At 40.8% G+C, this 26,596-nt stretch overlaps 1 protein-coding gene across 3 annotated transcripts in view; it reads left to right on the top strand.

The window, feature by feature from the left end:
- Positions 1-203: 203 nt before the first annotated feature.
- CDC14A (cell division cycle 14A) overlaps positions 204-26,596 on the top strand; it is a 188,460-nt gene continuing 162,067 nt past the window's right edge. The window contains exons 1-3 of one of the 3 annotated variants that reach the window (XM_032636902.1): positions 204-761; positions 1,556-1,646; positions 18,599-18,674. In XM_032636902.1, coding sequence (XP_032492793.1) covers positions 713-761; positions 1,556-1,646; positions 18,599-18,674 — 216 coding nt within the window. In that variant the 5' untranslated portion in view covers positions 204-712. Of the gene's footprint in view, positions 762-807; positions 1,369-1,555; positions 1,647-18,598; positions 18,675-26,596 lie in introns of those variants that run through there. The other 2 variants (XM_032636894.1, XM_032636911.1) reach the window with 2 other exon arrangements.

Below are 26,596 nucleotides of genomic sequence, written 5' to 3' on the forward strand. Positions count from 1 at the left end.
GCCTAGGACCGCGTTTCCTGTACAGCAATTGGTGGACGGCAACAAAGCCTTAGCAACCGGCTCTTAGTGATCCGCGGGGCGCTTGGTAACTGGGGCGCGGTGCGGGCGCGGAGAAAGGAGCGGCGCTGTTCCTTTAAGGGATGGCCGCGGAGCCGTGAAAGTGGAGGGGGCTGAGGGAGGGCGGGGAAGAAGGTCTGCGGGCGGACCCAGGGGCAGGAGGAGGAGGAAGAGTTGCTGCTGAAAGAAGGTGGCGAAGGAGGAGCCGGAGCAGCTGCTGCCAGCCGGCGGGCACCAGAGTCCTGCCCGCTGCCGCACGAGTAGCCACGGGCGCGAGCGGGGCCAGAAGTCTCCTCCTCCATGATCCCTTTGGGAGCCGGGGGAAGACTTTGCCCGGCCGTGAGAGCTGGTCTGCGTTTCCCAGGCGCGGCGGCGGCGGAGCAGCGGCAGCAGCCGGGTCCGAAGCGGAGTGGCCACAGACCGGGGCGTGTGCGCCCCGCTCGGAGGGTGCTCGGGTTCCCCACGGAATGTCCCCGGGGCGCCCTGCGCGCTGACCCCCCAGCCGCCTCCGCCCTCGGCGCCTGCTGCCTCTTTCGGGCGGGCTCGGTGTTCGGGACAGCAAGCTTCCCGGCTCCTGGGCAGTGGGGAAGCCCCCGGGGGCGGGTGACCTCAGCTGGCCAGGACCCAGCCTTCCCCCGTGCGTATCTCGCTTAAGATGGCAGCGGAGTCAGGGGAACTAATCGGGGCTTGCGAGTTCATGAAAGGTGAGGAGCAGCCGCCCCGCATCCTCCAACCCTCCGTCGCCCCCAACTCTTTTCACTTCTCGCCCCAACGTCCCAACCACTGTCTCCGGCTTCTTCCTGGGCCCCCAGCGTATTGCGGTCGCTGCGCGGGCTCTCGTCCCCTCTCGGTGCTATCCTCTCCCCGAGGACCCCCTGCTTCCGGCTTCTCTGTCTTTCTTGCGTCCCTCGTTCCCTCTGCAGCACGCTCGGAAGGCCTCCCCGCCCGATAATGGGACGGCGCCGGCCTCTCCCGGGCTCCTGCATGCAGCGGCTCGTGCGGATCCTTTCGGTTGCCTTTATCCTTCTACTGCTGGACTCGGTTTTCGGGACATCTCCAGACACAAACCCCGTCTCTCCTCCCTTCCTCTTCTTGAAGTCTCCGGAGCTGCAGGGGAGAGGCTCGCCTCTGGCCTCTCCCTTCCCCTTCCGCAGCTGCTGAGGTCTGGACATTTCTGAACCAAACTTGCATCTCCAGTGCTACGGGTACCCTCAGCTTCTACCTGCTCCCGCTGGCCTGAACAAGGGGGATATGGGAGCTCTGCCCACCGCTGAGTTCCTCAGTCGGGCCCTCTTCTCGCTTCTCTAACTGGTATGCTCTTGGATCTCTGTCGCTTTGTGGGAGAGATCAGGGCTCTGCAAGAATTCCATGTGTTAATGGGGTCTTTAAATAATGGGTGGCGGTTGTTATTTTGATCTTGTTGCATTAGCAACCCCCCCTGCCCCCAGCTTCCCTACTTCTCATATGTTTTCTCCTGTCTTTTAAACTTGTCTTTCAGATCGGTTATATTTTGCTACTTTAAGGAATAGACCAAAAAGCACAGTAAATACCCACTATTTCTCCATCGATGAGGAGCTGGTCTATGAAAAGTAAGTTTCTTTCTTTCTTTCTTTTTTTTCTCAACCATTTAGTTTGTTGGCTCTTTGGTGAGGAAATGCAGTGCACCTTTATGGCAGTTTTATTCACCTTCCCCCAGTGGTGCAAGCAACAAATCCAATTTCTTTAGGCTCAGATGCTTGGGGAGAGGTGCAGGGAAAGTTAACATAATTTGAACCTATCGTCACCTCATTTCTTTTAGACCTCTATCTATATTAGTTCTTCCTACCACCACAATAAACTGCAACCGTAGATTCCTAACACTCCCCAGTGCAGGACCAGGGAGACGCACCCTCTGTCCTTGCCAGATTCTGTAGTAGGCCTGTGAATCAGTCATGGAGTATTTATTGGAGCACCTACAGAGTACAGGGCAGTGTGTGTATTGAGTTTATCTGTGTGGTAAATTATTGAGTTATTTTATTTGGGTGCCCCAAGCTTCACAGTATTATTATTTTTGCCTTTGAGGAAGTGGTATAGGAGTGCTAATTTACATTCTTTGTTTACTCTGCCTCTGTGGGATTAGGATTTGAGAGTGTAAGATACAAGTAGGGAACTGTTTTCTGTGAAAGACCATTGATCTACAGGAAAAAGATATCGTATAGTATAGTAAAAACTTAATTAAAGAGAGATAAATCTCTACTTAATAAAAGCAACATATAATAAGGAATAAGAAGGATGAGTTGACATAATTATGTCCTTTTATTAAAAGAGCTAGTGTTTCAGAGTTGTCCAACATATTCTAACAAACATTTAATTTTACTTCCTTGTTTTCTTAACCAAACGTGCAATTAAATGAACATAGTTAAATGAACCATAGTTACTTAGTAAGCTTCCTAGGACTTGTCCTGTTAAGAGGGATTTTGGCAGTTCTGCCAAAGTATTTGTGGGTACCACCAGGTATTGGAAGAGTGAGAGTATTCTCGGACTTCAAGAGCATATCTTTTATTTGAGGGAAAACGTTCTTTAATTTCACTTAATCATAGGGATTCTTGAAACTGATGTCTTCGGGACATTTCTCTCAGTGGTGCTGGGAGCAGGATGCTCCTTGAATGGCTGAAGTGAAAGTGGGAATGAAAGAGCCCTTTGCTGCTGCTCATGAATGCCCAGAGTTGCTGGGCAAAGAGGTCTAAATCCCTGGTGTCAGATTACAGCTATGCTCCTAGATAGCATGGAGTACTGCACTGCCTGCTCTCTGACCTCTGGTACCTGGATGATGTCACTGCCAGCAGTGTTTATGGAGTGTTCATTCTATTGTTGGGAATGTGCATTGTTGTCGCCCTCTTTTTCTGGGTGTAGGGTTTGGGGACCTCTCATGAGTCCGAGGGTAGGGACTGTGTATATGCCGTTACGTTTAATTCTTCAGTGATGTGCCAGAAGTTAATATGTCACTGAACAAGCTCCAGGCCTTGAGGTCTAAGTTGCTTCTCTTGGGATTGCTAGATGGTAGATCTAGCAGAAAATTACATTTAGTCAACTAAACACAGTCAGTACTCAGTGGTTTTTTGATTCTAATATTAATATATGAGGAAAATTTTTTGTGTGATTTTAATGTTAGTATTTTCGGATAGGGCTACAAACCACGTTCTTCTTATATTGATTCTCCTGTATTTCTGGTGTCCTGTAAAGAAAGACTTGCTGGAGAGACCATCCAATTTATATTGTGAGTTTTGATATCATTCAAAACTATGATGAGGACTCCAGTCTGGGCAGAGTGTGTATTTCTTTTTATTGGAGGTGCCTCACTACTACGCCACAGTAGTGGCTATGGTTCTGATCACCCACACCTCCGTTTTTTTGTCACCTCAACATATTTCATAGGGCTAGAGGATGTAGTGAATACACGGATGATGGATGCATATGTTACCTTCAAGGAGCTCCAAACCTGCAGGGAGAAAGACAGGACTGCAGTGAGACGGAGAGAAAAGATAACTGCCATAGAGTAACATAACCCCTGTGCTGGGGGGAATTCATGGGCATTGGGGAGCACTTCTGGTGGAGGGGTTCAGCAAAGGCTTCATGAAGGAGTTAAGACTGGCTTGAAGGATGGACAGAGATATGAGATGAGAGATCCCAGAAGTGGGAACAGTGAGGATGAGGAGGGAGGCTCTGGCGTGTGTTCAGGGAATAGTAAGACCTCTGATTTGCCTGGTGTGTGTACAGGTTCAAGTGGGGCTGTGTGATATGAAGCTGAAAGGTCAGCTGGGCAGATTGAATGCAGCATGGTATGCCATGGGACTCTCTTGAGGATCTGGGGGCAGTCCAGGGTATGACTGGACCTATGCTAACTGCAAATAATGGCAAACATTTATTGAGCATTTAAATGCATGCCAGATGCTGTTCTAGGTGCCCCACAACTATTAATTTATTTTATGTTCACAACAGTTTTGAGGCAGCTACTATTACCATCCTTAGTGTGCAAACGATGAGAGTAAGGTACAGAGAGGTTAGGTAACTTGCCCAAGGTCACAGAAGTAAGAAGTAGCAGACCTGGAATTTAAAACCAAGCCCTCTGGTTCCAGAGTACATATATCCTCTCTAAAAAAATTAATATGATGCTATCATCACTTAAGATGGATTAGAGAGGAGGTAGAGCCCACTTAGAAAAATTCCGAATTGTTCAGTGGGGAGAAATAAGTGTCTAGATTAGGACTGGTGGCAATGGTGGTGGGAAGAAGGGCTCTGAATCCATGTGACTTGGGAACAGATCAGGTGGGTGGGTTGGTGGGGTGCTGAGGAAAAAGAGGGGTCAAAGAAGTCTTTAAGACAGCCTGGGTCATGGTGAACCTGCTGGGGCCATTGACTGAAATAAGAGATAGGGCAGAAGAATTGGCTTTAGTGGGGAGATCAGGCATTCCATGTTGCAGGTTGGAATTAAGGAATTTAAGGGATGTGCACGTCAGTGTTGGATATCACATAAATTTGAAGTCCTTAAATTTGGGAATTTTCCACAAAGAGTTGATAAAGCCTTGAGAATGATGTGATTTCTGGGGAGAAAGAGAAAATATCAAGGCCTGTATTTCATAGGCATGACCAGGATGAGAGGAGCAAGGGAAAGAGGTGGAAATAAGCAGCCAAAGAGGTGGACAAATGCCGAAGGAGAGAGAAGAAAGGGGAGAGGGACAGAAGTGGTGCAATCCATCTCTTCAGCTGCACTTCAGGGAGGTATTGAATGAGAGAGACTGTAAAGCCCCGGAAGGATGAGTAATATCTGGGTTCTTCTATGGAGGATGGCTTATGGTGAGGAAAACCTTGACTATCATATCAGATTGTACATGTCTCTAAGGAAAGGGGAATATTAGTATACATAATCACACAGGGCCTTGTACAGCCCTGTATCTGTGTACTTATTTGCTGAATGTATAAGTGAAATACTGCCTTTCTGACTAAATTATCACCCTGGAAATGCAACTATTATTTTTGAATCAGGAAGTAGACTCTTTAAATATTAGGCTGTGGGCATTCTGGACACAGCTGTGTTTTGTGCAGATGTTTATTTAGCTATGGAGAGACATTAGTGCATTATGATTGAAATGGCAACCTTCTGAGAAGCTGGTGGAGAAAATTTAACAAAGTGGCCTTATGAGGTCAGGCTGTTTATTAGAAATGAAAGTATGAATTTTCTCCTTGATTTTTTTTTTTCTTTGCGGTACGTGGGCGTCTCACTGTTGTGGCCTCTCCCGTTGCGGAGCACAGGCTCCGGACGCGCAGGTTCAGCGGCCATGGCTCATGGGCCCAGCCGCTCCGCGGCATGTGGGTTCTTCCTGGACCGGGGCACGAACCCGTGTCCCCTGCATCGGCAGGCGGACTCCCAACCACTGCGCCACCAGGGAAGCCCTCTCCTTGATTTTTAAACAGAATTTATCACATTGATATAAAGGCCTGAGCAGTTTTAGTAAAATGTGGTTGATAATAAACATACATTTGTCCTTGGTTTATGATTTCACAGATCAGAATTAATATCAGGGTATAGACTAACACACTTGTGGGAAAAAAATAGCCCCATAAAAAGGGAGCCTTTCAAAGATTTGTCTGTATGTGATTAAGCTACAAATAATGTACAACCCTCCAGAAAGGCTAGTTCTTTGGTTTTGGAATTGGGCCTTGTAATCTAAATAGAGGCTTACTTTTTATAACTTGGCTCAAATTTTTTTTGGCTCAAAAGTTAGCAAAATCAAATATTTTAATTATTATAACCTTTGTGTGCCCCTCTTAACGGTGATGGGTGTAGGGTTGGATGTTTATGCATAGAAAGCCAGTTTGCTATAAAGGAGAGTGTAGAGGTCTTGTCCATTTTCATTTCTTCTCTCCTTGTGTTTGCAAAGGAAAGGTATTGAAAATGCAGGAGAGAACTCTTCATGGTCATACTCTGGGGACTGAATATTAAGCAGTTTCTGAAACGATTCTAAGGATTTCACCAAATGTTTTAGCATGGAAGAATGAGCAGCCTCTAATGAGGACTAATTAGCTAACTTGAAGATTTAAATAATTTAAAATGTTCAATTTTCATTTAAACTTTATCAAAGCAGCCTGATATTAATACAACCGGGAATTTTTGGATAAGTAATTTATAGAAGAATGATTTCTTTATGTAGCCTGTAGCATAGGTTTGAGTTGAAATGTGAGCCTAGGACATCTTTGAGAGAAATACAGAAAAACTTCTCTCGCCTGGAAATACTTGTGGGAATGGATATTTAGGTTAGATAGAGGTAGGAAGAAACGCTTTTGGTTTTTCAATTTTTATTTTAAATTTAATGTGTAACAAGTAGGTTTATTTAACGGACAGCTGAATGTCATCTAAGCACATATATACATACACAGATATGTGATCTTATAAGAGCCTTAGGGCCATCATTTGGTACCTTAGCTTTCATTATAAATTGCCATGATATAGGCAGATAGTTATAGTCCTGTGACAGGCAATGAATGTTCTATATCCTTTATACACATTAACTCAATCTTCAGAGCAACCCTAGGAGTTAGGTGCTATTATTATCACCACTTTATAGATAAGGAAACTGAGGCCCAGAGAGGGTTATGTAGAGCTTAAGGTCATTGAGCTAGTAAATTTGCCCTGAAGTCTTGCTCTTATGCTTCCAGCAAGTTCCCAGTTGTCCTGAGCCTGGTTGGGGGGAGGGTGCAGAACAGCTTTGCCCCTCCCTGGCTCACGTGGCCCTTCTAACTTGGGTGGTGATGGCTTTGGCAGTAAATGTGCTGCTGACGTTGTGTGCAGGCTGTATCTGGGAATGTGTGATAGTAATTAAAATGTTTTTCCACGGCTCCACTTTTGTGGGTATAATTTTGCTTTTTCTCCTTTCAGTGGCCTGCCCCGCCTAAAAAGGAGAGAGAAAGTAAATTGAGTTAATTATCATTATATATTAATAGGAGAGATGAGAACAAAAGCCCAGTTTTTATAAGCCTGTGAAAACTTTTTGCAGGCTGTCTGGTGAAATGTTCTTGCTGCTTAACTGGTGTAACATAAGATGTAATGATTTCTGTATAGAATTCTCCTAAAAACTTGGAAAACTCTTTAGCTTTTAAAAGATGGTATAGGTTTCTACTTTCTTCCCCTTTTCTCCTTCCTCCCATCCTAACCTTGCAGAAATAACCCAGTATTGTTCAGGGCCACTTTTTCCACTCTCTGTTTTGAACACATGAGTTTTAGGCATGTGCTTGTATATGTGTACACCTGTGCACATAACCAGGAGTACTATGCTGTGTACGTGATGAGGAAATAGACATATCTGTATACATTCACTGGTCAGTTCTTAATTCTGTGTGACCCACTGGAGTCAACTGTTACTTTCAGGATATTGATTTATTAAATAGTTGCTGTTTTGACCTCCTAGGCATTCACAGTGGGTAGTCAGTCTCTGCTCTTCATAAGGACAAATTGTTACTCAGTTCTTTCAGTTTGCTTGAGATAAGCCTGGTGAAAATGCAAAATTTAACGGAGGTGCTGAGGACTCGGTTAAAACTGACAGGGCTAGTCTTAAAAGGGCAGCCTGAGAGAGGGATCCGAATGGACTGTACGAGAGTCCAATGAGGAGCTGTCTGCCGTCCAAGTTCTTTGTCAGCCAAGTCGCCACAGGGCAGCTTCATTATTGTGTTTGAAGTAGATCCCTAAGACATCAGATGTTCTCATTTGTAAGTTCATAAACACATTCCAAAGCTGAAAGTAAATGACCTTTACTTAGCCACTGCTTAATACACCTTCGTGCTTAAAAAACAAAGAAAAAGAAAAAAAAGACTCGACACATTTTTATGGGAAGTGAAAAAAGCAAAATTTAAAAGAAAGTTGTAAGCGGTTGGAAATAGAGAAAACTTAACATTTAGATGGGATAGATTTTGGTGCAGAGCACTGTGCTAATGCTTTGGGGATACACAGATACATAAAGAAGGAAGTGGAAACAATACATTGCAAGGCAATATATGACAAAAGCTGTAAATGTACATATTAGAAATCTAAGAAAGGAAGAGATAGAAAGGCTATGATATTTGAACTAGCTTTTGAAGGGTGTGTAAGAGCAAAAGAGTAAATTTTATGATCTCCGTGAGGACAAGTACTGCCTATTTTTGCTTACCACTGTATCCCTGTACCCAGCACAGTGCCTGGCATAGAGATGGTGTACAAGAAATTTTAGCTGAATGAATGAGTGAGTGAAGAAGGAGGAAAGAAAGAAAGATTTCAGTGTTGGGGAATAGCAAGATTCTGTCAGGTGAGGCAAAATACTTGCAGTGCAGAGAGGTCACAGGTGAGGCTGGAAACATGGTTGGGGACTGGCCTATGGAAAGCTGTTTGGATCTCAGTTCTGCTGGTTTATGAATGAGAGGGAGATGGAGAAGAGCTCTGCTTAGGACAAATACTCCCATGGCTGGGCGGTGGGGTGTCTGTTGTCTGTGGCCAGGCTGGTTTATGGTTGTAGCAATGGGAACAGAAAGGCCCGGTGTGGGAGAGGCTAGAGAGGATGGAGTGACTATATTTGGGACTGACCAGATGAGGGGGTGGGGGAATTGAAGGTTAAGTTCAAGGTTTCTGACTTGGGTGATTGGGAGAAAGGGACACCTTAAAGTAGGCCATGTCTGTAAATCAGATGGAGGAGCTGCCTTTTTTGTTGCCTTGTTTTATTTTGGGGATGGCGAAGAGAAGTAAAAAAGGGGGGGTCTATAATGAAAGTGGACGAGGAGTCTTTGTGTTTTGTGATCTTTCAGCAGAAAATAGACAATGTCTGCCCTGGATATTTAGATATTTACTTGTTTAAAATCTGGGGAGGTGGGTGGGACAGCTGATCTCAAGTTCCTTTCTGGCTCACTGATTTGAGTTGGGCTTAAGCGTGGAATTCATTGTTTCTTTACAAAATTTTTTTACATTTAAAAAGTTGGTTTTGGGCTTCCCTGGTGGCGCAGTGGTTGAGAGTCCGCCTGCCGATGCAGGGGACACGGGTTCGTGCCCCGGTCCGGGAAGATCCCACATGCCGCGGAGCAGCTAGGCCTGTGAGCCATGGCTGCTGGGCCTGCGTGTCCGGAGCCTGTGCCCCGCAAAGGGAGAGGCCACAACAGTGAGAGGCCCGCATACGGCAAAGAAAAAAAAAAAAAAAAAAGTTGGTTTTGTTAATCACCTAAACACTTCCAGGACCACCAAAGAATCAGATGTTGAATGAGAATCATCAAATATATTGCCGTATTTATTAAAGGATGTAACAGTCCCAGTCCTTGACAACTTGGAAACATCTGAAAAAGGATCATGATTACTTGTGATTCATAGAAAATTCCTTTATGGAAAATAGTTTGTGTGAACTAGAGTTTTTGAATAAAATGTTTCATTTATTAATTTATTAGTTTAATATTTTGGTCTTAAAGACGGTCACGTCCTATTGACAAATTAAAGAATTTGCTAGTTTGGACTTCTTCATTTCTTATAAAATTTAATTTTCTTTTGAGAACCGGAAAAGATGGTTTATTTCAGATTTGCTCTCCTTAATGGATATACTCTTGTAATGCATTTATCTTGTCTGAGAATGTGGCATTTCACCGGGGCAGCTTCTACAAAGAGTTAGAAAATCACATCTTAAAATATCAAAGCAGTTTTGTCATTTATGGAAACCTTCCTAAAATGAATGTACATTTTTGCCTTGTTAAAGAATTTACTGATTATGATTTGCTTTTTTTTCTGTAATACTCAGACTCTATTATTATGAATACATTGGTTGTATAGTTTCACTGTAATTCAGGGATAGTTTTAGGAGCTCCAAAGAATAAAGGGATCTCTGCTTATGTAGAAGATGGTGCCTGCTTGCTAAATGTCTTTTGTCTTTTAGTGGTTTTAATTTATTCAGTCAGTTTTTGTTGATGACTACCATGAGTACTTTCTAGGTGTCGCATACTGTTGGATTAGCTTTTGACATTACTGTCAATGTACCAGCTGCCAGTAGCTGCCTCCTGCCTATGATCTGTCTGATGAGTCTAATATACTGTGGGCATAGGAACTAGATATCACATTTTATACAAAATAAGGTTAAATAGACTCCAAGCGAGTCTGAGAGTGTCTTATAAACGTCGCTAAAGGGCATGGGTTTGTGACAGGCTTTAGAAAAAGCAATGTGACTTTGTTTTTTGGCTTACTTGTGATTCTCACTTATATTCCAGATTGAGATTTCTGAGTTGGGGATCCTTGTATAACCGATTTCTTAGTCTATACATTTATCGTCCTTTTAAGAGAGTGTGGAATATATACAGCATTTATATTAGTCCTGGTAGTCAAATTATTGATCATCTGCAGCTGAATTAATCTGAAATGCTAAAAACATTTTATTTTTTTCTAAGTGTGTGATAAAGAAAAGGGTTAAAAGGTCTTTTCTAGGGAGCTGTGAATAGTGGGCTTGAAAATAGTGTCTTTCATGTTCTGCCGGATGCTTTAACTAGTGTCAAATGTGTTTTATATGGCCTATAGCAGATTGCCTACAGCTCTAGAAAACCCAAAAGTAAAGGTTTAGAATGATTTTAACTTGGCAAAACTCTCAGAATTGAAGGGGCTGCTAAGCAAAAAAGGAGTTGGGATGGTGCTTAGTTGGGGTGAGTCTTTTTAGATTGGGGGTTACTTCTGGAGCAGGTCACATTGGGAGCAAGCCAGTAATAAAGATGCAGGCCGGGTGTGGGGGGGGAGACTGTGGAGATGGGTGCTCCCAACCTTTCCCTGCTCTAGAGAGGCGGATGACCTCGCCATTCTCCATCCCCCTCACTGTCCTTTCCTTCTTAGGTTATTTTTGTCAATTTTGTCTACTTAGTTCAATTTTGTATCCAAAGCTAGTAAAATGTGATGTCGGATATCTTTCCCCAGATTTGACCTGGTGTATAGCTTAGGATTAAATGGAAGAAGGTGGTATTTTTGCAGATGAACCAACCACATCAATCTTTCATTCATTTACTCAGTCATCTCTGTGCCAGGTCCTAGGGAGACATTAATGAGCAAATTTTAACCCAACCCTGTTCTCATAGAGTTTATAGTCCAGTGAGGCTTTGGGAGGCTATTAATCAAATATTGAGACATAGGACTGTTTTGTAAGTTCTCTGAAGGAAAGACCTGTGGTTTTGGAAGCACATAACAACGAAAACTGGCCTGCAGGGTGAAGGGGTACGTGTACGTATGCGTGTGTGTGTGTGTGTGTGTGTGTGTGTGTGTGTGTATGTGTGTGAAGTGGGGTGACAACGGAGGTGGAGGTAGAGGTGGGGGAGGGATCAGAGAAGAATTCACTGAGGAAGTGTGACTGGAGCTGAGACCTAGAGGATAAGTGGGTGTTAATTAGGCCAGGGAGGGTAAAGTGCCAAGGGCCTGAGGCAAGAATTAAAAGAAACAGCTTGGTTGGAGCTTGCTAGTACTAAAATGGGGGAAATGGTGCAAAATGAGGCCCCAAAGAGAGATAGGTAGGGGCTGCATCACCCTGGGCCTCACAGACAAGTTTGAGGGTTTTGGTTTTACTTCCAAGAGCTTAGAGAGGTAATGTGATCATTGCTGGGTTTTAGAGTAATTATTTTCCTTTTCATAAAGCAACCTCACTTGCTTTATGACATATGAGGAAGGTTAGTCTTTTGTGTAAAGGGGATCAGTCCCCATTCTGTTTTTTACCAAAGTCACATGCATACTGTCTGCATGGCCCTCTTGCCTTCAATACCTGCCATTAAACAAAGGGGTTAATTTCCACTGCTTGAGAGTGTTTCTGTGGGAGTGAATTTTAATCTTGCCAGTGCATTCCTGAAAAAGTCTTCTTTTGTTTACATTAGTTTGAGAGTCAATGGGGTTTTTAATTAATTGACCTGCTCCAAAGAGGGAAGTTACAGGATTACAGACCTTGGTGCTGAAGGTTCCTTGATATCATTTAGTCTGTCTTTTGGCTTTAAGGCAAAGCAGCAACCCATTTTACAGAAGCAGCAGCTGAAGGCTTAGGTGGCCCTGCTACTTGCCCCAGGTTAATAAGGTGGTGAGTGGAGAAGGGTTCCTCATATTCCCAGTTGTGTATCTGGACTTTCCTAAAAACCTAGATAATGTACCAAAGGACAGGCGTGAGAGTTGATATTGGGATCCTCTCCTTCCTTTGTGATCTCAACAAATTTACTTACCTACGTAAGGTAAGGTATTTACTTACCTTACGTAGGTAAGTAAATAGTACTGATGTGAAGGTTCCTACCTTATGAAGCCGCTCTCTGGACTGTGGCTTTGTTTTCCGGCTATGTAGAAAGCATAGTGAATATCGGGAAGAAAGCTGTGAGGATCTTTCTATTCTCTGAGGAGACACTCTGAGGAAAATGCCTTCTGTACCTAGACCCAACACATTGAGAGGGCAGAGTGCATCAGATAGGGCGAGCAGCCCTTGAAAAACATTTGAACTGTTGAATGGTTTGTCTAGTATGGATAACTAGAGTCATAGACAATCTACACACACACTACAATATATATAATATATATACAATATTATATATAATATATTATATATACTACAATATATTATATTATATATAACATATATAATATGTGTAATATATATACACACTATAATATATAATATATATAATAGTCATATATAATGGCTAGGAATGTGATATGATAGGGTAATATAATATAATATAATAGCTGGAAAGAACTTTAGAAGCCATCTAATTCAGCATTTTTATTGATAGATGAGGATGTGGAGTCCCAGAGAGGCTAAGGCATCGGCCCAGGGACTTTGAGGGATCAAGTTGAGACACGAACCCCTTGCTTCCCAATGGTCTTTAGTTTTCCATCAGTCTCTAGGTGACTGATGTGGAGCGGGAAGCTTCTTAGATGTCTAGCCTCTCTTCCGTAGGAGGTAGACATCAATGTGACTGTGGTTTGTTATACTTGAGCAAAAACTCAGACTTGTACCTTGATCTTAGATTAATGTTTGCTGAGCATTTGAGACCTTTTTGAAATGTGATCATTGTGAGTTTAAGCCATGTACAGGATCTTTATCATCAGACTGGAGGGGTGCTGATAATATTTTAGTGATAGGGAAAATATTAGGTGAAGTGTATAGCCCAGAGATCAGTGCTGATTAATTTCACCAAAATTTTGCACATATGTACATACACACACATACACACACATCTCACTGTGCTTTGGAGGATACTGCTATCTTAGCATTTATCAAAGGTAATCATGTTTACTTGTCTGTCATTGGGTGGTGAGCTCCTTATGGGTAGGGACTGGTAGTCAGCAGTTTTTCAGTAATAGTTGAGTGAGTGAGTGAATGAATGAGTAGACGAAACATGTCAGCAGTGCTGGTAAAAAGTTTGAAGAATTGGCATGCGTTATAATGATCTTACAGAATTTTTTCATATTTTTTTTTGTATTGTCAGCACTCTTTGATTATTATGTTAACTTGTAGTGCCTTGCTCAGAGTAGGTGGTCATAAATTTTGTTCAGTGAGTATTGCTTGGAATATAGTTTATCTTTTTGCTGAGGAGTTGACAGTTTTCAGAGGAAACTTATGATATGTAGAATAAGGTACAACTGTGCTTTAAATTATGATTCCTCTAGGAATGGACCCACTTAAATTAGAGTTTGTTAGAAAAACCAAACACAAAAGAATGATACATCATAAACTTCATAAATCTCGTGAGAAGAGCTAGACCTGTAGGGTATAACAGAAAGGCTTCTAGGCCCAAGTTCTATTTCCCTTAAATTCTGTGGGTAGAGGGTGACCCTGGTAAACATTTGCTCTGGTCCCATTTCTTCATTCTCCCCAGAAGATAACCCTATCTTTCCTTCCTTCCCCACTTGCAGGACTCCAATTCTTTTCATTTCTTTCCTATCAAAGCAGGGAAGAATTTGATTTTAGCTATTTACACTTACTGAATAAAAAGACAGATTGACTGTTTTTCGCTTAATAATTCATGAGTTTCATTCTAGGTATTGACCCATAATTTACCAACCTTACAAGGGGAAATTTATATATACATAAGGGATCCTTATTCATTTGTTCATTCGTGCATTCATTTGGAGGGGAAGCTCAGGGTACTCTGCAATAATAAAATAGTATATCCATGGTTTTCCTTGTCCAAATGAGACGAGTTTCCCCCTGACCCTAGAAAAAGCGGGGGCCCTTGCTTGACTGTGGCTCTGGAGGCCTCTTCCTGGGAATTGCCACAATGGAGAAGACACTATCATGTATCATTAACCTCGGGTTTAGGAGCCCACTCAGCCCTCGGGTTTCTTTATTGTGTCTCTACACGGCTTATCTCTGCCATTTCTCCTCTCCATTTTCACTGTCCCCAGGTTGATGACTTTCCAGTTCTCCTCTTCTGCCCTGAGCCCAATTCTTTTATTCTCCTGCCTTGGTTCCAAGTTGCTCGAGTACATATTTTATTCCTTTTAGCATATTTGAGTTATTTCAATTGTTATCAGTTGATTTTTGTATTTTAACATTTCCCTCTAGCTAATGGTCTGGCCTGTAAATGTGTTTCCATTTTCCCCACCTCTGGTGAGGAAGTTTCTTACAAAGAGCCATGTTGTTGGAAGGTGTCTTCTCTGTTCATGGCATTTTATTATATCTAAGTCAGTGATAACCTAGCACGGTGTGAGCAGCTGTGACCATTTTTTCTTCAATGCTCTTGACATTTTCAGAAATGTATTTAGCTTGTTAGAAAAGTATATGTATATAAAACTATATTATAAATACATATATATTTTTAGAACTGTAAGCACTGTAAGGAAAGGATATATAAAATGACCTTAAGATAGAGTTTGTTGGCTTTATATTTGTCTGAGACAATTCTGACTTTTGAAGACATGTTCTAAATTGCTCTTGGCTGTGCAAAATTTTTGACTGAATTTCTTAGTGTGACTTGAAAGCCATCCCTCCTTTTGTAGGATATAAACGCTGGTTCATTGAGCTTCAAGGTATTGTGAGGTTAGAAACCTTCTAGGTTAAGATTGGCCCTTAACCTGGGGCTGTGGTCAAGATAGAGGTATACATCTTTCATTGTAGCTATCTGATGCTCTGAGCTAACTGTCTCTTTGAGGGACTGTGAAGGGTAGTGGGGACTAGGTCCTCTTCTATTTTTCCACCCTCTTCTGTCCTAGGTCCCAAACTGGCTTTCTGGAACTATGACCCCCTTGAACAGGAAGGGACAAGAATTACCAGAGCCTAATCTCACTGTTGGGAAAAAATGTGGGCCCCTGAAAGGAAAGGACATTGTCCTTAAACATTTCATCTATACCTCACTCATGGTGCTTCATTATTTCTCTAGTTATTTTAAATAAGTTATTTATTTATATTTCTCTAGTTGTTTGTTATTTTTTGTTTCTTTCTTTTTTTTTAAATCTTGATCAGTGTTGTCTATCAGCACATAACATTTTCTGCAGTGATGGAAATGTTATATATCTGTATTGTACATCTTGGTAGCCATTAGCCGCATGTGGCTTTTGAACTCGTGAAATGGGCTAATATGATGGGAGAACTAAATTTTTAATTTATTTAACTTCAATTAATTTAAATTTACATAGCCACGTGTGGCTAGTGGCTGCCATATTGGAGAGTGCAGATCAACTTAAGGACAAGGTTTGTATTTGATTTACTTTTTCCTGTGCTGTTGGAGTATACCAATTTATTTTAATGTTGTTTGGTGAAATAGGTGTGTTCATTAACCATGTTGCTTCCAAAAGTACGTGTGGCTAAGCTGGCTCTATTGTTAGGAATAGCTTTGAGTCTGGAATTGAAGTTGGCTTATAATGGTTAGTATGAAACTGGAATTAGATGACCTGAATTCTATATGCTTTCCTAAAATTTGTTCACAGTGAGTTAAAAAAGCTGAAATAACCTTAACTAAAAATTCCAGATTTACCTTAAAGTTCTATGTCTCAATATTCATGTTCAGGGCTTCCCTGGTGGCGCAGCGGTTGAGAGTCCACCTGCCGATGCAGGGGACACGGGTTCGTGCCCCGGTCTGGGAAGATCCCACATGCCACGGAGCGGCTGGGCCGGTGAGCCATGGCCGCTGAGCCTGCGCGTCCAGAGCCTGTGCTCCGCAACGGGAGAGGCCACAACAGTGAGAGGCCCGTGTACTGCAAAAAAAGAAAAAAAAATTCATGTTCTAGTAGCAAAATAAGATATATTAGTTGAGTTTTGCTTACAATAACCCAAGGATAAGGAAATCTCTGTGATAGAAACAAGGCTGCCTTAATCAGTGCTGGTACATACTTATCTGTACAGTCTTTTCATTTTGGTTCTTTTGAGTGGATTCTTGTCGACAGGGCTTGAACTGGTCGGTAATTGTTGTAGGCATAGTTCATTTTGGATTCATGGGTATTTTTTTATACTTAGAGCACAGCATCACACTGGGGACTAGAAATAGAAGAACTTTTAATTTCAAATTGTTGCAGGTTTCCTTTTTTGGCAAGTTTACTCTTACTCTCATGAAACCTGTGTGCAGGAACGGCTAATTTTCATGTTACCTTGAATATAAGGGCCAAAATATTGTCTACTTGTTTAAGATGGATAAAATATACAAGTATAGTATTCTTTTTTCTTTTTTTTGCGGTATGTGGGCCTCTCACTGTTGTGGCCTCTCCCGTTGCGGAGCACAGGCTCCAGATGCGCAGGCTCAGAGGCCATGGCTCACGGGCCCAGCTGCTCCGCGGCATGTGGGATCCTCCCGGACCGGGGCATGAACCCTGTCCCCTGCATCGGCAGGCGTACTCTCAACCACTGTGCCACCAGGGAAGCCCAAGTATAGTATTCTTAAGTAAGGCAAGAGGCTTTTGGCAGATTTGTAACGACATATCTATTGTAGTGTAATTTGGGTAAAAGAAAAAATTAAATCCTAATTTTTATTTAAAAAATTAAATGTCTTTTGGGGATGCTTTTTTTGAAAATGTGTTGATATTTAGTAAATTTATAGTCTAGGCTAAATTGAATTTGGGCATTAATGAGCAAAATAGTCATAATGAAGACTTATTTGTTGAAGTTTATTATGAGCAGGACATTCTCAAGATGTCCAGTCCCTGAGTGAGAAACTTACACTGTAGTTGGCCAGGTAGGATCTACACTTAAAAAGATAATTCATAGTATGTGATAGTATGTGTCATGGGCCAAAACAGTGGCTCAGATGATAAGTTTTGGGAACTTTGAGAGAAGGGTGGTTAGTTTTCTCTTAGGGTGAGTGCAGGAGGTAGGACTTGAACTGGATTTTGAAGAAACTAGAGGGTAGTAGAAAGAGAAAAGGAGAGCATTCCAGGCAAGGAGACCAATCTGAGCAGCGGCTTGGATTAAGAATATGCATGGAGTATTCGAGAATGAGGAATGGACATATTTGTTGGAATGAAGATTCCATATGGGAACTCTTAGGAGAGATCAGCCTGGAAGCTAGGGGTGTGATGGTTAGGGCTTTGATTTCTGAGCTAAGGAATTATTCTGAAGGGAGTAAAGAGCCATTAAACATTTTTGAACAGTGAGAGGATATGTGAGAAGTGAGATTTTATAAAGATTAATTTCTAGTGTGGAATATAGGTTGACTGGGCAGGAGAGAGAGAATTAAAACACTAAAGATGTGAGATGAAGAAAGATCTGGACTTTTGTTGCTAAAGTAGGAATAGAAAAGGAAGGGATGACTTAGAGTAGTAGCTTATTTGATATATAATAACTAAATTAATATTTATTTGAACTAACTTAATAGGAAGTTTCATGTCTGAGCAACTGGGAGAAACAAAATGTTTTCAGCCTGGAGGGCTGATCTGAAGGGAAGATGGGTTGAGTTCCAGGTGATGGAAGGACGCATAGATGGGAAGTCCAGCAGGTAGTTGAAGATGGGAAAAACTGATGTTGGGTTTTGGGTTAGGAGACATCTGTTTTCCATAGTGTTATCGTTTAATTCATGACAGCAGATGATCTGCACACTGATGTGTGTATCCTGGAGATGTAAAGGGGTGGAGAGAAGGAGACGAGCCAGGGTGTTATATAATACAGAAAGTCCAAGGAGAATGAAACTGAAAATAAGACCACTGGATTTAAGATACTTGAAAATTGAGAGCAAGGTTTGAGTGGAATAGTTGGAATTAGAACTTAGGGTACATGAGCTTTATGACTAAGTAGGTGATAAATAAAACCAGGAAGTGTAGGCCACATATATGTTTTGTTCATGTTGGTTCTTTCAGTGCTTGCTTTTTAATTCTTTTACTTAATGTCCTGGCAGGGAGATAAAAGGAGGTGGAACTCAAAACTGTCCAAACAGTTCCCTGTTACAAGACTGGTTATAGTAACTGGAGGGCATTGGCAGGGTGAAATCACTAGTTATTTGGATTATTATGATTCAGTTGTATACTAACCTTTATTCCCAAAGATAATTGAAACTTGATTGTAACTTTAATGAAAATAAAAATGAGCATTGATGTTACTGAAAATATCTTTACTAAATACTACTTAAAAAAAAATCTCAGTTTCTATGCAGATTTTGGACCTCTGAACTTGGCAATGGTGTACAGATACTGCTGTAAACTAAACAAGAAACTAAAAGTGAGTATTGTGGTGATGTTTATATTTTGGTATTAAAAATTTGAACTGTGAAATCTAACCAGTGGGGTTGCTGTGCATATACCATTTAGTCAGGTAATCTTGATCTTTGGAAATTTAAGTGAGTAGTTCACCTAGAAGTTGAAATTGATCTACCTGATTACCCCACAAAGGACATGTTAACCTCTTTCATTTTTCAGGATCAATGGAAACATGAGCTGAATGAAGTCATTGAAATAGTGATCTAAGAAAGAAAACACAAATCCTTTCAGGTTGTTGTTAATGAGTTTATCAAATTCCCTCCTAGGATGATTTTTCTGAAACCTTCAGGTCCACTTCTGGACACTGTTACCAGGCGATGAAGGGGGCTGGCTCATCATTGCACGGCAGGAGCTCTGGAGCATAAGCTTTTTCTATCTGATCAAGATTGAAATTTTTGTGTATTTCTTGAATGTCACCTCTGTAGAGTTAACAGCCAAGTGAGATTGATCAACTAGCAGCAACAGAGCATGGATTTTACCTGTTATGACAAAATTTGGGTCATACATTCACTATTCATCTCTATTTTTTAAATTTTACATGTGGCTTTTTTTCCCTCTTAAATTCTAAGCATATATGAGGAAGAGTGACATCTATATTCCTAGTTTTGGTAAACTTACTTCATCACACAGAAAGAAATATTTATCTTTTTCTCTCAATTTTCTAAATGAGGATCTTAAATGTTTCAGTTTGCAAGGTGAAATCTACACAGCATGCTCTTGAGGATAGCCACTAAATTATAATGCTTGGATAGTTTAATCTTTCTGCTGGGTAAAATGTTTCTGGCATGACATAGTGCAGTGCCTTGTATATATTACCTGCTTAATGATAATTTTTTGATTTGATTGATTTTTATTGTACTTAGGTATAAAAGACAGTCTATCATGGAGAATTTCCTGTAAAATATGAATCCACAGATTTTTGCCATTGATCTCAAAATGCTAAATGGACATGGAATGATACCAAAGAGAGATTTTTAAAGTCAAAAATCACATAAGATCTGTTGTAATCAACTTTTTAGGGGATTAATTTCTAAAGTAGTGTCTGACTCAGAAATACATAGTATGTACATTCCTTTAACTAAACCTACTTACATTTTTAAAAAATTTTATTTTTTATTCATACTAAATTTTTAAATTTCATTTTCTATTTTTTTAACATCTTTATTGGAATATAATTGCTTTACAATGGTGTGTTAGTTTCTGCTTCATAACAAAGTGAATCAGCTATACATATACATATCTCTCCATATCTCCTCCCTCTTGCGTCTCCCTCCCACCCTCCCTATCCCACCCCTCTAGGTGGTCACAAAGCACCAAGCTGATATCCCTGTACCATGCGGCTGCTTCCCACTAGCTATCTGTTTTACATTTGGTAGTGTATATATGTCCATGCCACTCTCTCACTTCGTCCCAGCTTACTACTTCCCCTTCCCTGTGTCCTCAAGTCCATTTTCTACGTCTGCGTCTTTCTTCCTATCCTGCCCCTAGGTTCTTCAGAACCATTTTTTAGATTCCATATATATGTGTTAGCATATGGTATTTGTCTTTCTCTTTCTGACTTACTTCACTCTGTATGACAGACTCTAGGTCCATCCACCTCACTACAAATAACTCAATTTCTAAACCTACTTACATTTTTCAGAAAAGAAGCTACTGCCTGTCGTTTAAAAGATAAAGTTAAAATCTTTGTAATCACCAAGGAAGCAAATAATATCTCCAAAAGGATTTAATAAAAAATATTAAATGGACTTTTTATGGATGAATGAACAAGGAAAGGATAATTCATAAATAATTAAAAGCCATTTCTTCCTTTTGAGGACCTAGGAATTTCTTCACTTTCTTGATTAGTCCTGTTAGTATGTAGTTGGTATGAACTGGGTATTATAATCAACAGTGTGGAACCTGTCTACTATCTGGAATGATTGAAGAGAAAGGAATCATTGTCAGGAAAACAAATTTTCTGGTCTTGACTCAGTGCTCTACATAACAAGTACATAAGAGTAGATGGATTGAATTAAGACTATTTTACTATCATGGTCTATACTAAACAGTATGGGTAAGCATATACAAGGACTTGTTTTGATTTTTTCATTTACAAAGCTTTCTTTCAACATTATACAGATTTAATAAAGTTCAGACAGTCCCCTCTGTTCATTTCAGTGATCAGGTAATCTGATGGATGCCTGGAATGAATGACCTTTTTAGCTTTAGTACAGTTAGTGGGACCCTTGTTACTTGCTGAGGGAATGAATTTTAAATGTTAGTAAGTCATGGGTTATCTCAATAAAGCATACCAAGTAGAATCTCTTTATCAGGAGAAAAAGACTTACATTACCAATTCAAAGCTGCAGTCGCTTCAGCCTTGTAGAATCTGTTTCTTCAGCTCTAAAATAGGGCTTATAGAGCTCTCACAGAAAGGTGGTTAGGATTATATATGTACAGAGGTTAGAAAATATGTGTAAGAGAGCTTTGTAAATTTTGAAGTCCTATACAAAAGAAAGTTACTAAGGTAACATTCGTGAATTCTGATAGGAGATACAATAAAGACAGTCCTTCAGCAAAGTTTACGAACACCTTCTCAGCCTCATAGCTATCATTTCCATATGCGAAAGCTATCCGATATCATTTTAGGAATCCAAATAACCATTTAGTCCAGGCTCCTGATTTCATAGGTGCAGAAAGGGAAGCCCAGGAGAGGCATGTGACTTGCCCAAGGCTGCAGGGTAAGGTCGGGGCCGGTTCTCAGGCTCTTGACTGCATCATTCATACACTTCTCTCCACCTTCACTGGTAGCTGCAGCCTCTGGTTTATCATCTTGCTGTACTCACCCACAGCACTGCCCTGACTAACTTCCCCTTGTTGTCCCATGGTGGCCTCATAGCTCCTCTGCTTCTTTTTTACTCCAGTGACCGTTCCTGCCACTCTGGCTGCTTTGCCTCCTGGAACCCAGACTCTAGCCTTTCCGATTTTGAATGTACCCCCTTGTTACACGCCTCCCACATTGTCTCTCTCACCCTTGTGTAATCTCCAGGCCTTCAGTCTCCCTATTCTTTTAGGCTCTCAGCTCCCTTCCGATGTCTCTTGTCTGCAGCCCACGGTCACTCATTTTGGTAAGACCTTTGGCACCATACTTCCATGCCTTTTGTCTCGCTCACTTTGACAACTCCCACCCTTGGCATCTTCCCAGTGGGTGATTTCATGCACTAACTTACTGAGTTACTGAAGATTGCAGTACCCCTGCTGCTTCTAGCCTTGAACTTTACCCCGAACCACAGCGCTGCTCCACACAATTGCGTGCGACATCCAGTATGGCTGGAGTGCCCTTGCCCTCTGGTTTGATAACTCCTCATTCTTTAAGACCTTGTGCAAGCACCACCACCTCTAGTAAGCATCTCCTTGTGCTGCTGGACAAAGTGGGAGGTGCCTCCTTTGTTTTCTTGTAATTCTTTGTGCAGATCTCTGTTACTGATGAGTTGTAATTTTAATTTTAATTGAAATAATAATTTCAGTTATAATTTGCAATTTTCAATTGCATCTATCTTTCTCACTAGACTTTGAGCTCCTAGAGGATGGAGGCATGCCTTATCAAAAGATGGAGACTTTTGTCTCCAAGTGTCCAGCACAGGGTCACTAAACACACAGAAACTGCTTTGGCCTTATCATGATCCCCATGACTTACAGATCCTCTTCCATCCTTTTGCCTCTAGAGGTTTCAATATCCTGCCCTCAGCATGTTTACATCCTTACTTCACACTGATTTCTTATCATTTGCTCTCCTACCTTTGTCTTCCTAACTGTGCTGAAACTGCTCTAGTGACATCTTAAATACCCAATCTGATGCCACTGACTTGGTCCTCAAACTCCTTTCCTTCTCTGAATAATTGGCATTATTCTGACAAATAACTTTTGTTAAAATAACTTAAATAACTTCTGTTCTTTTAACAAAGAACTTCTTAGAATTCTTTTTCTGTGTGGTTTCCTAACTCTTTGAGGCGCATTTTATTTTCTACTTTGGAAATTTTTATTTCTTCCAGTAAACCTCTTATTATTTTTTCCCCTTTATTTGATACCTTAGGTAGATAGGTAATATTTTACAGTATATTCTATTCCAAACCCAAATTTCTTATTTTTTATATGTTAAAAGGTTTTTTTTTAAAGTTGATGATTTGAGGTGATGATTTACTGATTTTTTGTGTGTGTATTTGTATTCATTCTTTTCCCAATGACCTTCATTTTAATTATATGAATTAAAATGGAAAATTATCCATTACACATTTACTTAGATTAAAAACCCAAAATCAGAAACCACTACCACCAGCAAAAACCCTGTTTCTCATTTTTAAACTATACTTTAAAAAATGCAAGTATTAAGAGTTATACAGTAATAGGTAGTAGTTTGCTATTTCTGGTCAAGAGTTACCATAATAAGGGAATCAGTCAAAGGAAGAAGATTTAATGAAGTGAGGACAGTTTGCAAAACTGTGTATGTTATTTAATTTAAAATGTCATCAGTGATTGATAGGCTAGACCCATTATTGTAATCTTATACTTCAAAGAATCCATAAACTCCTGAAATTATATATAAAATTTTGTTTGTATCTACGTTTTTCTTCTGAGAGGATTCATAACTTTTTAATAGGTTCTCAAAGGGATTTTTGGCACAGACAATGCTAGGAACACTGGGCTGGAATATATGAGCTTCTAAAAGAGAAGACTGTAGTAATTAAAGACAAGGTAGTGGTATTTTGAAAAGCAGAGTACCTTTTTCAAAGTTAATCAGTTAAGAAAATCTTTCAATTACTGATTCAGTGATTTGACAGTTTTATAAACATAATATGATTTAACTGGCTTTTTCTAAAATAATCAATACAGTTTTAACTGTTGATTTCACTTTTCCTCTGAGAAAAATAAAACCCCAGCCTGCGGGAAAAAAGAGTGTCTCTGAAAAAAGGGGACGTTTTCTAGGGCAGTGATTTTTTTTTTTTTAATACCTGCTCTTATGAATCAACAGGACAATCACAGTAATCTTGGGGACAATTTAGAAAGATTTAAAAGAATATTGCCAGAAAGGTAATTTTAAATGTACAAAACATCCCACATGGCCTTTTCAGGGTAAAAGCAAAAAGGGGAGGGCGGCATGGTGAAATGGATGATTATATTAAAGCACTGAAAGTACCTGGCAGATGGTGGGGCTCAGGGAATGTCCTTGTTGCTGAATGAATCAGTGCAGTAATCCTATCTGGTAACCAGGTACCTGCCACGGTATCAGGTGGTTGTACACAAGCACTCTTTTGATACAGTGATCAGACCACCCTCTTATTATAACTACAAAAACATGTTGAAGATTTCTTCATGAGGTTATCTTCTGTTGCAGGTTCATGGGCTTTTGGGGGAAGAAGAGCAAGCTACATGCTGGAGAGTGTTCATGTAGTTTAAAGAGGTTTCAGGGGTGCTAAAAGTGTTAATTCCCACAGGAGTGAGCTTACCTAGAGTTTGCAAGGCCTGGAGCCCTTATGCCCATTCAGAAGCCTCAGGCAAGAAAACCCCCTTTTATAGAGAATCCCCAAATACCTTCAAGTATATTATCAGCCTGATCGATTAACCTTTATGAGCAACTTTTCTTGATGTTTTGACTTCTATTTTGATCAAAGGTGCCATTTCATTAAATGAAACATACTGGGTTTGAAACAAAATGGACCATAAAGAGACATCGTTTTCTTTTTAAATAAACTATTCGATCTGTTTTATTTTAGCTTTAAATAAAAACATAAACCGTATTTTGTTTTGTACAGCCAAAGAAAATTTTCAAGAATATCCCTTTCCTGGGGAAGTTGGAGGTAAAACATGTAGAGGTCATGGCTGCTCACAGGAAGACCTGTTCATTTTATCGCTTTTGCAATGGAATGACCACTGATTGCTATGGAGACGCTGATTGCTGCGGCCATTACTGGGCTAGCCTAGTCACTGTAAGAGAATGATGCCTTGGTCACCATGGTCCCTGTGCTGTAATCTACTTAATCTGACCACCATCATTGGCAGAGCTTGCTTGTTTAGGGAAGTGCATGGGCTCAGTTTGTTTTTTATTAAAGGGCATATAATCCAGGCTGCACTAATGTCTTCCTTAGCTTAGTCAGGCCGAATGACACAGCTTAAACATCCCATTCTAACCACTCGACTTGAAGATTTTACTTTTAAGCATGGCAAACAACTTTACCGAAAGGCTGCCCCCAAAATCTGTTTTTTTAAAATTGGCCATTAACTCTTTTGTTTTTTGGCTTTGAGCTTAATTGCATCACCTTTTAATTTTGAATGGTTAAGTAGTTTGTGGTCTCCTGACCTAAACTGAACAAGTGCATGATTTGTGTCTGTCACCATAACTCAAGGATAGCCTGGGGTATTTGTGGTTTGTGTAGCATGTCATCATTTTCTCTCTCTGTCTGAGTTGCCGTGGCTTGTTTTTCACCAGGAGTGATCCCATTAGAATGCAACTTTTCACATAACTTTCCTTTCTGAGATAGAAAATGTCTGTCTGGGGTCAATATCCTCATCTTAGTTTGTATTTTTCTAATATGGCAGTCTTTGTACTTGGGTTTACAAGTACCATCAAACATTTATACGCTATATTACACACTTGTCGTGATTTACGTAAGAGTGGTAGAACTTTAATTCTCACTCAGGTAAGCAGTACAGGTCTGGAAATTTCCATAGGTTTGCTTATGTTAATTGATAGATATTCATTACTAAATCCCATCTTTTAGTTACTATGTTTTTACCTTGTTAAACGAAACAATTATTGTACCTGTAATTAAGATCATTCCATTGGACCTTGCTGTGCTGTGAATGCCTCCCTAGGTAGTTATTCTCTTCCATTTGTAATAAGCCTTGGCTAATATTTTCCCCTGGTTTAGCATCAAATATTCATTAGACTTTGAGCACTTAGAAGGCTGGAGACTGGGGTTCTGCTTCCCTTGTTACCATGTTGCTCAGCACTGTGCTTGACACACAACAGGTGCTCAATTCATGCTGATTGGATCATTAGAACTTTCTTCAGCTGCAGTATCCCAGCACTCAGATTCAGCAAACTGATTGCCTATGGGCTGCTTTCAGTCCACAGACATGGTTTTTTTTTGGCATGAATGCTGTTTAAAAATTTTGAATTTATGGTCAACATCTGTAATTTATGAAAATTTTCATTAAATTTTAGATTTCTGGCTTCTTTTATATATTGCGGTATCTTATTTGGGCCCAGATTCCTGCATGAGAGCTAGGTCTGCATTGGGTAGGGCGTGCTTTTCTAGTTTCCCAGCTGACCCACTTTAAATTCTTGGCCCCTGAGGGCATCTGAATTTGGAACCTCTGGAATAACACCATTATTTATTTATTTATTTATTTATTTAGTTAGTTAGTTAGTTTTGGCTGAGTTGGGTCTTCGTTGCTGTGCGTTGGCTTCCTCTAGTTGCGGCGAGCGGGGGTTACTCTTCGTTGCGGTGCGCTGGCTTCTTATTGTCGTGGCTTCCCTTGTTGCGGAGCATGGGCTCTAGGCACGTGGGCTTCAGTAGTTGTGGCTCGCAGGCTCTAGAACGCAGGCTCAGTAGTTGTGGAGCATGGGCTTAGTTGCTCTGCAGCATGTGGGATCTTCCTGGACCAGGGCTCAAACCCGTGTCTCCTGCATTGGCAGGCGGATTCTCAATCACTGCACCAGCAGGGAAGCCCTGGAATAACACCATTTAAAGCAGCTTGGTTACTGAAACATTAAAGGAACTTTTTCCTTAGGTGTTATCAGCTGGAATGCAAGAATTTACAAATTGTAATAAAGTTTTCTGAGGAATCTGGGGAAATATGTTTTCTATAACATGCCTTTAAAAGTCACATGGCATGATTTGG

This window comes from Phocoena sinus, chromosome 1 (assembly GCF_008692025.1).
Source record: "Phocoena sinus isolate mPhoSin1 chromosome 1, mPhoSin1.pri, whole genome shotgun sequence".
In the NCBI taxonomy this organism is placed as follows: Eukaryota; Metazoa; Chordata; class Mammalia; order Artiodactyla; family Phocoenidae; genus Phocoena; species Phocoena sinus.